This window comes from Bufo bufo, chromosome 7 (genome assembly GCF_905171765.1).
Source record: "Bufo bufo chromosome 7, aBufBuf1.1, whole genome shotgun sequence".
Taxonomy (NCBI): domain Eukaryota; kingdom Metazoa; phylum Chordata; class Amphibia; order Anura; family Bufonidae; genus Bufo; species Bufo bufo.
The window spans coordinates 233203897-233217738 of NC_053395.1; the positions used below are offsets into that span (position 1 = coordinate 233203897).

At 56.4% G+C, this 13842-nt stretch overlaps 1 protein-coding gene across 2 annotated transcripts; it reads right to left on the reverse strand.

The window, feature by feature from the left end:
* Positions 1-532: 532 nt before the first annotated feature.
* Positions 533-11500, reverse strand: SNX4 (sorting nexin 4). Of its 2 annotated transcripts, XM_040440293.1 has the most exons (14): positions 11315-11497; positions 9264-9385; positions 9058-9190; positions 8109-8258; positions 7966-8013; positions 5542-5597; positions 3972-4044; positions 3630-3691; positions 3488-3553; positions 3046-3135; positions 2581-2680; positions 2353-2498; positions 1724-1838; positions 533-1569 (listed from the first exon to the last, which is right to left on the reverse strand). In XM_040440293.1, exons 1-14 carry the CDS (start codon positions 11405-11407, stop codon positions 1522-1524), a joined length of 1302 nt encoding a protein of 433 aa, XP_040296227.1. In that variant the 5' UTR covers positions 11408-11497; the 3' UTR covers positions 533-1521. The 2 variants fall into 2 exon arrangements, with proteins under 2 accessions (XP_040296227.1, XP_040296226.1); XM_040440292.1 differs by having other exon boundaries at positions 2353-2680; positions 11315-11500.
* Positions 11501-13842: the final 2342 nt, after the last annotated feature.

The following is a 13842-nucleotide window of genomic DNA, read 5'->3' on the forward strand; positions in this document are numbered from 1 at the left end:
TGGGGATTCAATGGTCCGAGGGGATCTGCAGCCGTGGTCAGGTGGTGTCAGGCGGATTCGCATACTAGTAGGACAGATGTTACAGGTGAAGCGGCTGTCACCAGATCATAGCCTGGTAGGGGCGATCCTGCAGTTTAAAATACCGTCCTCCACACTGTCGGCGCCACGGTTGTTGATTAAGTCATACTTTGCTGGCACCAGGAGGCTGGCGTTTTCAGTCTGGACACCGCCATGCGACACCTACCGATGTGGAAACAAACCGCCCTCCCCTAGAGTACGACTTCAGCGTGATCCAGCGCTGTCAGCCCATGGGTGGAGGAGCGCGTGTTTAGATGTCGGTAGGCATCACATGGCGGTGCTCGTACTGAAATGCCCACCTCCTGGTGCTCGAAATTGCCTGGTTTAATAGGGATGAGCTGCAACAGTGACGCTCTAAGGCCTCATTCACACAGGTGTATCCCTCACTGGCCCCTAGGATGCGGTACGTTCAGGGATGTAACATCTAAATGACACGAAGAAGGAGGCGCTGGCGAACAGACGATTACAATTTATTGATGATTTGGCACAAGGAATGTGAACGGTTCTCAGCACCGAGGAGGGGGGAGGACAAGACAGAGCGGGACGGTGCGAACAAGCCGTAATCCTTATATACAGAACTCACTATTATCAACATCTCTGCTTGCTGTCAGTGAACTTAGTGTTTACAGCCAGAAATCCCATCCGGCCCAGGTCCTGCTCACAGAGCTGATGTCCTATAAGGTGAACACAAGAGCAGCGCATCTCTCATCACCGGAAACAACTGAAACAAACCCTCAGCTGTGTGAGCAGGATCACGTCAGGCCAGGTTCTTTATGCAAAAATGAAATTGAAACCCAAAAATCTATCAGAAAGTTGCAGTGAAGCTTTAATTATCAGCAGCCTGTTCCAGCCCTTTAATAGGCACAATATGGGGCTCCTACATGAACAGGATACAGAAGGGCCACATGTGATATCAGGCTGCAGCTTTCCTAAAAAATACCTTAAAGATGGGACCCATTACCTCTGATCTACTTCTCCCCTGCCAGTTCTTCAAGACCTAGTGACATCACTAAAGGCACAAAGTGACGGTGCTGGCAGCGGCCTTCCCCCGATGCGTCCACGTGGCTGCCCACGTTTAGGTACATGGCTAAGGAGTGGGCACCGGGGAGCAGGAAATGCTATTCACTGACTGTCACATTAAACCTTTCCTTACATGTGCTCCAGGGAACTCGGCATTCCTTAAGCTCTGGAAAATGAAGGCCAAACGTAGAGGAATAAGAGGATTCTGCAGCAGATCTGTTGGCACGAGGCCTGGGCCAGGACAGATCAAACAATCGGGGAGAAAGCCTTGGCATGAAAGCTGAACCGTCCTTTGTGGCCGACCGCCATAACACCTCCAGGTACAAGAAAAGAGACTTGAAGTGCACCAGAAGTCCCATGGTCGAGGCAGAGATCAGGCTGCAGCTCAGCGACTTGAGGAGCCGACACGCGGGGCTCCCGGGGTCACATCTTACTAAAGCATTCCTTAGCGTTAGTCCAGACCTGGATGCCCTGCAGACAATGGAGGAGACGCAGCAGCATGTCACTCCGCACATCACACCCCGACCCATTCCTCTTACCTGTGGCCTCCCAAAGCACAGTCTTCATATAAGAGGTTCCTGGATCTGCCATCTTCCCCTGGACTGATAAGAGGAGAAGCGCTCACCTTCTTGCACATGCTGATCTGCATGACGGCGTAATTGATCAGGGCCTCCTTCAGGTCCCGGTTCTTCTGATCCTTGAAGCGTTCTATCTCCAGCCAAGCGTTCTGCACAAAGTCCCTAAAAGCCAAATGACTAATATTATTACTGCCAGATTCTCATCACGTCAGGACATGGGGTGCTAAGGGGTGGTGCAAGAATTGAGGGGGTTACGGCTCCCCCAGACTACCTGTAAAGCGAAGCACTGCTCCTCCTTCTGCGATGCTCCGCTGGGCTCCATTGCTGTAGACATCTGGTATGACATCACCTGCAGCCGAAGGCGACTGGTTCTCCTTACGTCATGACAAATGGTCACATGATGCAGGGAGATCCGCCATGTCCAACTGCATGTTGTCAGCGATGGAGCCCTCACTAACACTATCCACTGTGGACAGGGGGCAAGTGTCTGATTGCTGGCGGTCCAACCACTTGGACTCATTTTCCCCGCTCCAGCCAGGCACGCTACTCGCCTTTCTCCAGCTGTCCCATAAAGCTTGAACGGAGTGACGGCAGACATACTCCACTGCCACCGAATCAGAGGAGACAGGTCCCCCATTCTAGAGATCAAACAATGGAGGGACACCAGACTACGCACCCGCTCTCTACGTTCTGCACCTTCAGCTGCTCCTCGCCCTCTTCTATCTGTTCCTCCAGCAGCTTGATCTTGGCCTCTCTCTGCTCCGGAGTCTCCTGACCAAACAGTTTGCTGGTCATTCCCTTTAGCGAAAATGTTCTCACCGTCTGGAGGACAAAACAAAAGACATGAACTGAGGGTGAGCTCCGTGATGGGGACGCCCCCATACAGGGGCAGTGATGTCCTTACCCCGGTGGCCAGCTCCTCGCTCTGCTGCTTCTTGGAGGCCAGATCCAGCGCCGACATTTCCAGGTCGTACTGCATGAGCTCATGTTTCCTGCACACGGCCCTGAAAGCACAAGCGCTGCAGGATTACACAACGCAGAGGACTACTGTCTGGACGCCACCTTCACCTACATACAGACGGGCACTACACAATGGGAAATGTATACAGCGTGTGTACTATGTGCTTCTAATAGTCCGGAATGTCTGATAATCCGGTGCCAGAGGTTTATATAGTGGTAACGCGCCTCCTGGTCTCTACTGATGGACTGTCAGGGCTGCGACGCTCCCATCCGAGAGCCCCCCTGCACATAATTCATGAATATTCGGGAGACAGTGGGTCACACTGATCACTGCTAAGTCCACGGCGGCCATGCTGCATATTCAGCCTATGGACACACGCGGTGGAGATGAGCAGACGCGTGGCGGTACCTCAGCGCTTCAGCATAGAATAAATACTCCTTCAGCTGATCGGCGTAGTGCTCCTCCTCCTCCAGGATGTCATCAATAGACGCAGCGTACCTGCAGAGACAGGACAACATCCCCTCATCATCACATCGAGTTACCCTCAAAGGGAGAGGCGGCTTGCTGAGAGTTGTAGTGTTTGCTGAGGAGCGACAGGCTGCAGACCACTGCATTAGAGGATTCTGCTGATAGACTGCCGCCACAAGATGGTAGATTACTCCTCTGAGCAGTCGCAGACAGAGCGGCAGCCGTGAAACCTCCCTGCGGCTGCTGCAATGTCCGATCGGATGCAAATCATCAACTAAGTAAAAGTCGACCACTGCGGCCACATCCGAAAACAACCACAGATGGAAGAGCGGGATCAATTACTGGCCAGAAGTGGGGGAAAGTCTGTCTCGCTCTCACTTACACATCCATGTGATGTCCGGCGCTCTGCAGACCGTCGCCCATCTCCTTTTCTATAGCACTCCATTCACTGCGGAGAAATGAACACTGTAAATTCCATAGACACCCAACCCCCGCCCATCTCGCCATAGGACGAGCAAACTGACCTGAAGACTCGACCATAATTCCCATGCACCTTGTACACGCCGTAGAGCCGATCGGCCACTCTCTAGGAGACACAGAAATGAATCTGACCTTTAGAAGGATCCTCAACAATCACTCCCATCATCCCCGGTGATGACGCAGCCTACATCATATTAACCTATAAGCACGTGGCCCCGGAGATGGGAAGGCGGCCGACCCTGCCCTGCCTATAGGAGTTTCTGCTCCCAGAATGCACTGCTGTGCTGGTACCACTATGACTATGGAGGTGTCGGACCACCACACGCTTAAAAGGCCCCCCATCGCTGAGGTGCAGGAGGCAGTGGTAACAGTCTGGATATACTCACCGCACGGACCCGCAGGAGGTGAGAGACCACGGACTGCAGCTCGTCGCTGTAATGTTTCAGCTCCGTAAAGCGTCTGCAAAACAGAAATGGATCGCTAAAACCGGGAGGGGGCCCAGAACACGACCCCTCCCCCACACACATCATACAGCTGTCCAGTGATCAGTAAGCAGGCTCCATCTATCCTTCAAACTTTAACAGACTCTGTTTAAATGGTCAAGAGCTCTGCTTGCTGTCAGTAAATAAAAGGTTTTATATACTGAAGCAGAAAATTAATTTTAACCCCTTCCCAATTTACACCGTACATGTACAGCGCAAGTCAGATATTTAAATATGGCGGCTACAATATACAGGCACAGAGCAGATACCCGGGGCGAATGTCTACGATCAGCAATACTGCTAAACGCTGATATTTAACCGCTCAGATGAGGGGCCGAGATCGGGGAAACCGTTCATTGGCTGTAATAGGCTGGAGCTTGTACGAGGCACCCAGGCCTAGCGCTGGTATATTCCACCTGCGGGTGGCAGCACTGCATTGTATTCTCCTCATCTACACATATACCTCTGTATTAATGCACAATCTAATGATTGCACATTCAGGTCCCCTAGGGGTCCTTAAAACAAAAGTGAAAAAAATAAATTCTTAAAAATATAAAAGTTCAAATCACTCCATTTCTCATAATAAAACAAATACAAATAAACATCTTGTGGCCGCTGTGTCCCTAAACCATTAAAATCTAAAAGCATTTATCCCGTACGGTAAAAAAATAAAAATGGCCAATTTTCAGCTTTTTGTAGCTTCACCCCCCCAAAAAAGTGAAAGTGCAAAAAAAAAAAAAAGGGTCAGTTTTACATCATAGGGAACGCCATAAAAATGAAACCCATAAGACTAAGGCACAACTGCTTCCTACTATCGGATGCAATATTAAATGATGAAATTAGAAAGTTTGTCCTGCAAAAAACAGGAAAATAAAAAAAACCTATGGCTAATGGAAGGCAGGGAGTATATTAAAAAAACAAAAAAAAAAACGAGAAGGAAAACTGCTGTGTCTGGAAAGGGTATTCTGGTCACACAGCTGAGGGGTTGTGACTAGTTATGGCCAGTTCGCCGGCGAACATATGCGGGCTGCCATCTTTTTTCACAAGTCCGGCGAGGCACAGGTAAGCCCTTGCCTGTGCACGAGCCGGTCTGAAGACAAGTGCGGTCACCGGGAGCAGGCAGTTCTGAGGACAGCCCGATGAAGGCCCCCGGTGGCTGTTTTCAGAACTGCCTGCTCCCACTGACCGCACTTGTTTTCAGACCGCCTCGCCGGTCTTGTGGAAAAAGATGGCAGCCCGCATATGCTCGCGGGCGAACTGGCCATCACTGGTGTAGACAATCATCTGGAGCTGAACACATCAGCTCGAACGCTCGTCCCGGTAAATTATTACGACGTATTGTGCGGTTTACACCACAGAGGATTACAGAGACATTGTAACAAACCTTCAGCTGGATGAAACAATGTATATGGAGATATCAGAATTATTACATTCGACGTCAACGAGACGCTCCTCATCCTCCTTTCATACTCACTTGTCTGGGTTTTTGACACGGAAAGTTGCATTCAGTGACTTCAGCCTGGAGTCCGTCTACAAAAGGATAACCAGAGGTGAGAAACTGCCTATAAAAAAGCGGAAGTGCCGCGTACAGCCCATACCGGGCCCGAGACCCAGCGCCGCGTACAGCCGATACCGAGCCCGAGACCCAGCGCCGCGTACAGCCCATACCGGGCCCGAGACCCAGCGCCGCGTACAGCCCATACCGGGCCCGAGACCCAGCGCCGCGTACAGCCCATACCGGGCCCGAGACCCAGCGCCGCGTACAGCCCATACCGGGCCCGAGACCCAGCGCCGCGTACAGCCCATACCGGGCCCGAGACCCAGCGCCGCGTACAGCCCATACCGGGCCCGAGACCCAGCGCCGCGTACAGCCCATACCGGGCCCGAGACCCAGCGCCGCGTACAGCCCATACCGGGCCCGAGACCCAGCGCCGCGTACAGCCCATACCGGGCCCGAGACCCAGCGCCGCGTACAGCCCATACCGGGCCCGAGACCCAGCGCCGCGTACAGCCCATACCGGGCCCGAGACCCAGCGCCGCGTACAGCCCATACCGGGCCCGAGACCCAGCGCCGCGTACAGCCCATACCGAGCCCGAGACCCAGCGCCGCGTACAGCCCATACCGGGCCCGAGACCCAGCGCCGCGTACAGCCCATACCGGGCCCGAGACCCAGCGCCGCGTACAGCCCATACCGGGCCCGAGACCCAGCGCCGCGTACAGCCCATACCGGGCCCGAGACCCAGCGCCGCGTACAGCCCATACCGGGCCCGAGACCCAGCGCCGCGTACAGCCCATACCGGGCCCGAGACCCAGCGCCGCGTACAGCAGATACCGGGCCCGAGACCCAGCGCCGCGTACAGCCCATACCGGGCCCGAGACCCAGCGCCGCGTACAGCCCATACCGGGCCCGAGACCCAGCGCCGCGTACAGCCCATACCGGGCCCGAGACCCAGCGCCGCGTACAGCCCATACCGGGCCCGAGACCCAGCGCCGCGTACAGCCCATACCGGGCCCGAGACCCAGCGCCGCGTACAGCCCATACCGGGCCCGAGACCCAGCGCCGCGTACAGCAGATACCGGGCCCGAGACCCAGCGCCGCGTACAGCAGATACCGGGCCCGAGACCCAGCGCCGCGTACAGCAGATACCGGGCCCGAGACCCAGCGCCGCGTACAGCAGATACCGGGCCCGAGACCCAGCGCCGCGTACAGCAGATACCGAGCCCGAGACCCAGCGCCGTGTACAGCCCATACCGGGCCCGAGACCCAGCGCCGCGTACAACCCATACCGGGCCCGAGACCCAGCGCCGCGTACAACCCATACCGGGCCCGAGACCCAGCGCCGCGTACAACCCATACCGAGCCCGAGACCCAGTGCCGCGTACAGCCCATACCGGGCCCGAGACCCAGCGCCGCGTACAGCCCATACCGGGCCCGAGACCCAGCGCCTCGGTCACCACATGAGCTCATTACATACGGGGCCGGGGCGCAGAGACCTCTGAATCTGCAGCACAAGAATGTGTCTTATCAGTCAGATCAGACTGAACATGGGAAGTTACTGAGACCAGACCACGAGACTGACCCCCATGAGGTGGGAGGCACCCAGCTATCTGCACATGTAATATGTCCTATAAAACCACATCTCTCCATCCTCAGACTACCACCATTCATGTCTCATCTACCCACTATATTGTAGGTTACGTATACAGAGCAGTCACTGTCTACATGCATTACTGATACTGTATTATACTCCAGAGCTGCACTCACTATTCTGCTGGTGCAGTCACTGTGTACATACATTACTTATCCTGTACTAATCCTGAGTTACATCCTGTATTATACTCCAGAGCTGCACTCACTATTCTGCTGGTGCAGTCACTGTGTACATACATTACTTATCCTGTACTGATCCTGAGTTACATCCTGTATTATACTCCAGAGCTGCACTCACTATTCTGCTGGTGCAGTCACTGTGTACATACATTACTTATCCTGTACTGATCCTGAGTTACATCCTGTATTATACTCCAGAGCTGCACTCACTATTCTGCTGGTGCAGTCACTGTGTACATACATTACATTACTTATCCTGTACTGATCCTGAGTTACATCCTGTATTATACTCCAGATCTGCACTCACTATTCTGCTGGTGCAGTCACTGTGTACATACATTACTTATCCTGTACTGATCCTGAGTTACATCCTGTATTATACTCCAGAGCTGCACTCACTATTCTGCTGGTGCAGTCACTGTGTACATACATTACTTATCCTGTACTGATCCTCAGTTATATCCTGTATTATCCTCCAGAGCTGCACTCACTATTCTGCTGGTGCAGTCACTGTGTACATACATTACTTATCCTGCAGTATACTCCGGAGCTGCAGGTGGCTGTACCTTCACTTGTAGTCCGGCCTCGTTCAGCGCCTCCTTCCAGCTGTTCTCCTGTAGACAAAAAAAGAAAAAGAAAAGCAGAGGGTAACACACACACAGAGCAGATGTCCAATATTTGGGATCTTCCCGGCCCCCGCGGCGCGCACCTGGTTAAGGAAGTAACTGAAGATCTTGTCGTGACATAGGACGGGGTGCGAGGCCACACGCAGAAGAAAGTTCTCCAGTCCAATCCTCCTGCGCTCCACAAAGTCAGGATCCATGTTATCAGCCGAGAGCTTGTGCCAGACGAACTCAGCCTGTGAAAACAGGGAGCAACGTGACAACATGGGGGGCAATGCGGCCCCCCGAACAGGAGCTCAGGCACCGGCTGCCTAATCTCTTCTGTCAGGAGCCGGGAATAATATGCCGACTCATCTTAGCACAGCAGCTCCAAAATATGGGGGGGGGGGGGGGGGGGGATCTCAGTGCAAGGATGTGGGGGTGCACACCTGCAGCCTCTATATGTGGGGGGGGGGGATCTCAGTGCAAGGATGTGGGGGTGCACACCTGCAGCCTCTATATGTGGGGGGGGGGGTCTCAGTGCCAGGATGTGGGGGTGCACACCTGCAGCATCTATATGTGGGGGGGGGGGGGGGGGGTCTCAGTGCCAGGATGTGGGGGTGCACACCTGCAGCCTCTATATGTGGGGGAGGGTCTCAGTGCCAGGATGTGGGGGTGCACACCTGCAGCCTCTATATGTGGGGGGGGGGGGGGGGGGTCTCAGTGCCAGGATGTGGGGGTGCACACCTGCAGCATCTATATGTGGGGGGGGGGGGGTCTCAGTGCCAGGATGTGGGGGTGCACACCTGCAGCCGCTATATTTTCAACACCTCTGTTTGCTGGGAGTTTTTTTACATCCAAAGAATGAAGATGCATCCTAAGACATGTCACAGCTGAAGGTTTGTTACAAAGTCTGCAGTGAGGACACTGGACAGATTTCATCTCCGGGATGTAAATAAGGAATGTTCCATACACTGGCAGCAAGCAGAGATTTTTAACATGGTGCAGAAATTTTCCATATACAACATCACCCCGATCCAGAACCCGGCAATTCACCCTTTTCTCCGGCAGTGGGGGGACGACGACGAAGGGATAGGTGATGGAGAGGTAAGTGCGCAACAACTCAAACTCGCTGTAGCGCCTCCACAGGCAGTCCAGGGCGTGTCCTTCACTGTGCGTGTCCAGCATCCTGGGAATAAGAGCGTTGTCAGCCAGGCCGGCTCCTCCCCCACAGGAAACGCCATGGCCGCAATGGCGCTCACCTGGTCTCAATCAAATACGCCGTGTACGTCTCCTGCATGTTCATCGCGTTCTTCCCGCTCCGCTTCTCGGCTTCTGAAACGCTGATCTCAAACTTCTTCAGTAAAGAGTCTTCCCCCGACATCTGAGAGAGAGAAAGCGTCAGAAAACCGCCGACAGGCGGCGGAGCGGGGGGAGGGAGGGGACAGGCTGCCACGCACCAAGAGGGGGGGGGGGGTTGGGGGGGGTTGGGGGGGGGGGGAGAGGGGACAGGCTGCCACGCACCGGGGGGGAAGGGAGGGAGAGGACAGGCTGCTACGCACCAGGGGGGAAAGGGAGGGAGTGAGGGAGAGGACAGGCTGCCACGCACCGTGGGGGGGGGAGAGGACAGGCTGCCACGCACTGTGGGGGGGGGGGGGGGAGGGGACAGGCTGCCACGCACTGTGGGGGGGGGGAGGGGACAGGCTGCCACGCACTGTGGGGGGGGGGGGGAGGGGACAGGCTGCCACGCACCGTGGGGGGGGGGGGGGAGAGGACAGGCTGCTACGCACCAGGGGGGAAAGGGAGGGAGTGAGGGAGAGGACAGGCTGCCACGCACCGTGGGGGGGGGGAGAGGACAGGCTGCCACGCACTGTGGGGGGGGGGGGGGGAGGGGACAGGCTGCCACGCACCGTGGGGGGGGGGGGGGGGAGAGGACAGGCTGCTACGCACCGGGGGGGAAAGGGAGGGAGTGAGGGAGAGGACAGGCTGCCACGCACCGTGGGGGGGGGAGAGGACAGGCTGCCACGCACTGTGGGGGGGGGGAGGGGACAGGCTGCCACGCACTGTGGGGGGGGGGGGGGGGGGACAGGCTGCCACGCACCGTGGGGGGGGGGGGGGAGGGGACAGGCTGCCACGCACCGTGGGGGGGGGGGAGAGGACAGGCTGCCACGCACCGTGGAGGGGGGGGGGGGGGGAGAGGACAGGCTGCCACGCACCGTGGAGGGGGGGGGGGAGAGGACAGGCTGCCACGCACCGTGGGGGGGGGGAGAGGACAGGCTGCCACGCACCGTGGGGGGGGGAGAGGACAGGCTGCCACGCACCGTGGGGGGGGGGGAGAGGACAGGCTGCCACGCACCGTGGGGGGGGGAGAGGACAGGCTGCCACGCACCGTGGGGGGGGGAAGAGGACAGGCTGCCACGCACCGTGGGGGGGGGAGAGGACAGGCTGCCACGCACCGTGGGGGGGGGGAGAGGACAGGCTGCCACGCACCGTGGGGGGGGGGAGAGGACAGGCTGCCACGCACCGTGGGGGGGGGAGAGGACAGGCTGCCACGCACCAGGGGGGGAGGAGAGGACAGGCTGCCACGCACCGGGGGGGGGGGAGAGAGGACAGGCTGCCACGCACCGGGGGGGGGAGGGAGAGGACAGGCTGCCACGCACCGGGGGGGGGAGGGAGAGGACAGGCTGCCACGCACCGGGGGGGGGGGGGGAGAGGACAGGCTGCCACGCACGGGGGGGGGGGAAGGAGAGGACAGGCTGCCACGCACCGGGGGGGGGGGGGAGAGAGGACAGGCTGCCACGCACCGGGGGGGGGGGGGAGAGAGGACAGGCTGCCACGCACCGGGGGGGGGGGGGGAGAGAGGACAGGCTGCCACGCACCGGGGGGGGGGGGGAGAGAGGACAGGCTGCCACGCACCGGGGGGGGGGGGAGAGAGGACAGGCTGCCACGCACCGGGGGGGGGGGGGGGAGAGGACAGGCTGCCACGCACCGGGGGGGGGGGGGGAAGGAGAGGACAGGCTGCCACGCACCGGGGGGGGGGGAAGAGAGGACAGGCTGCCACGCACCGGGGGGGGGGAAGAGAGGACAGGCTGCCACACACCGGGGGGGGGGGGAAGAGAGGACAGGCTGCCTGCACCGGTGGAGGGGGGGGGGGGGGGGGGGGGGAGAGAGGACAGGCTGCCACGCACGGGGGGGGGGGGGGGGGGGAAGGAGAGGACAGGCTGCCACGCACCGGTGGGGGGGGGGACAGGCTGCCTGCACCGGGGGGAGCCTGAAGGGCCGGGGACGGAGGAATAGTCTGCAGGGCGCTCACCACTTCCGCCCCCTCTAGGCCCGGGGCCTCCTCTCCGTCCTCGGGGTCTTCGTTGTCAAACAGCCCGGACGGCTCCTCCTCCTCGCCGCTCATCTCTCCGCTGTCACCCGCTTCCGGTATAAAGAGAGACCCGCTCCGGGTGTCAGAATCACAGCTGACAACTTCCGGCCGCGGACTCCACCCCGTCTCTATAGGAACCGGAATGGATGCGCTACGCATGCGCACCAGATGAATGCTACCTCAGCTGCTGCAGAACCTCCCTAATCCCAGCACAGTGTCCTCATAAATTATCGGGACGGTCTGCAGAGCCTTATGGGGAGGGACGGTCTGCGGGGCCGCATGGGGAGGGATGGTCTGCAGGGCCTTATGGGGAGGGGCGGTCTGCGGGGGGCGCCGGGGGCGCGTGGGGAGGGGCGGTCTGCGGGGCCGCGTGGGGAGGGGTGGTCTGTGGGGAGGGGCGGTCTGCGGGGCCGCGTGGGGAGGGGCGGTCTGCGGGGCCGCGTGGGGAGGGGTGGTCTGTGGGGAGGGGCGGTCTGCGGGGGCGTGTGGGGAGGGGCGGTCTGCGGGGCCGCGTGGGGAGGGGCGGTCTGCGGGGCCGCGTGGGGAGGGGTGGTCTGTGGGGCCGCGTGGGGAGGGGCGGTCTGCGGGGCCGCGTGGGGAGGGGCGGTCTGCAGAGCCGTATATATTACCATCCAAAGGTTATTCCATCATTATGTAGAATAAGGCTGTATATGTGTAATTTATTTGGTAAATAAACTCCATGAATCCATTCACAATGTCCGGCTCCTCCAGAGGTTTCTGTAAGATTATTGGCCGTTTCTCTGCCTACAAGATATTATCACAGAGGCTTGGTTTACTTTTGACTCAGCAGAGATCACAGGCCTCTTCTTCACAGCAAAACTGTTAAAGGATCAGTACAGGATAAGTAATGTATGTACACAGTGAATGCACCAGCAGAATAGTGAGTGCAGCTCTGGAGTATAATACAGGATGTAACTCAGGATCAGTACAGGATAAGTAATGTATGTACACAGTGACTGCACCAGCAGAATAGTGAGTGCAGCTCTGGAGTATAATACAGGATGTAACTCAGGATCAGTACAGGATAAGTAATGTATGTACACAGTGACTGCACCAGCAGAATAGTGAGTGCAGCTCTGGAGTATAATACAGGATGTAACTCAGGATCAGTACAGGATAAGTGATGTATGTACACAGTGACTCCACCAGCAGAATAGTGAGTGCAGCTCTGGAGTATAATACAGGATGTAACTCAGGATCAGTACAGGATAAGTAATGTATGTACACAGTGACTGCACCAGCAGAATAGTGAGTGCAGCTCTGGAGTATAATACAGGATGTAACTCTGGATCAGTACAGGATAAGTAATGTATGTACACAGTGACTACACCAGCAGAATAGTGAGTGCAGCTCTGGAGTATAATACAGGATGCAACTCAGGTTCAGTACAGGATAAGTAATGTATGTACACAGTGACTGCACCAGCAGAATAGTGAGTGCAGCTCTGGAGTATAATACAGGATGTAACTCAGGGTCAGTACAGGATAAGTAATGTATGTACACAGTGACTGCACCAGCAGAATAGTGAGTGCAGCTCTGGAGTATAATACAGGATGTAACTCAGGATCAGTACAGGATAAGTGATGTATGTACACAGTGACTGCACCAGCAGAATAGTGAGTGCAGCTCTGGAGTATAATACAGGATGTAACTCAGGATCAGTACAGGATAAGTAATGTATGTACACAGTGACTGCACCAGCAGAATAGTGAGTGCAGCTCTGGAGTATAATACAGGATGTAACTCAGGATCAGTACAGGATAAGTAATGTATGTACACAGTGACTGCACCAGCAGAATAGTGAGTGCAGCTCTGGAGTATAATACAGGATGTAACTCAGGATCAGTACAGGATAAGTAATGTATGTACACAGTGACTGCACCAGCAGAATAGTGAGTGCAGCTCTGGAGTATAATACAGGATGTAACTCAGGATCAGTACAGGATAAGTAATGTATGTACACAGTGACTGCACCAGCAGAATAGTGAGTGCAGCTCTGGAGTATAATACAGGATGTAACTCAGGATCAGTACAGGATAAGTAATGTATGTACACAGTGACTGCACCAGCAGAATAGTGAGTGCAGCTCTGGAGTATAATACAGGATGTAACTCAGGATCAGTACAGGATAAGTAATGTATGTACACAGTGACTGCACCAGCAGAATAGTGAGTGCAGCTCTGGAGTATAATACAGGATGTAACTCAGGATCAGTACAGGATAAGTGATGTATGTACACAGTGACTGCACCAGCAGAATAGTGAGTGCAGCTCTGGAGTATAATACAGGATGTAACTCAGGATCAGTACAGGATAAGTAATGTATGTACACAGTGACTGCACCAGCAGAATAGTGAGTGCAGCTCTGGAGTATAATACAGGATGTAACTCAGGATCAGTACAGGATAAGTAATGTATGTACACAGTGACTGCACCAGCAGAATAGTG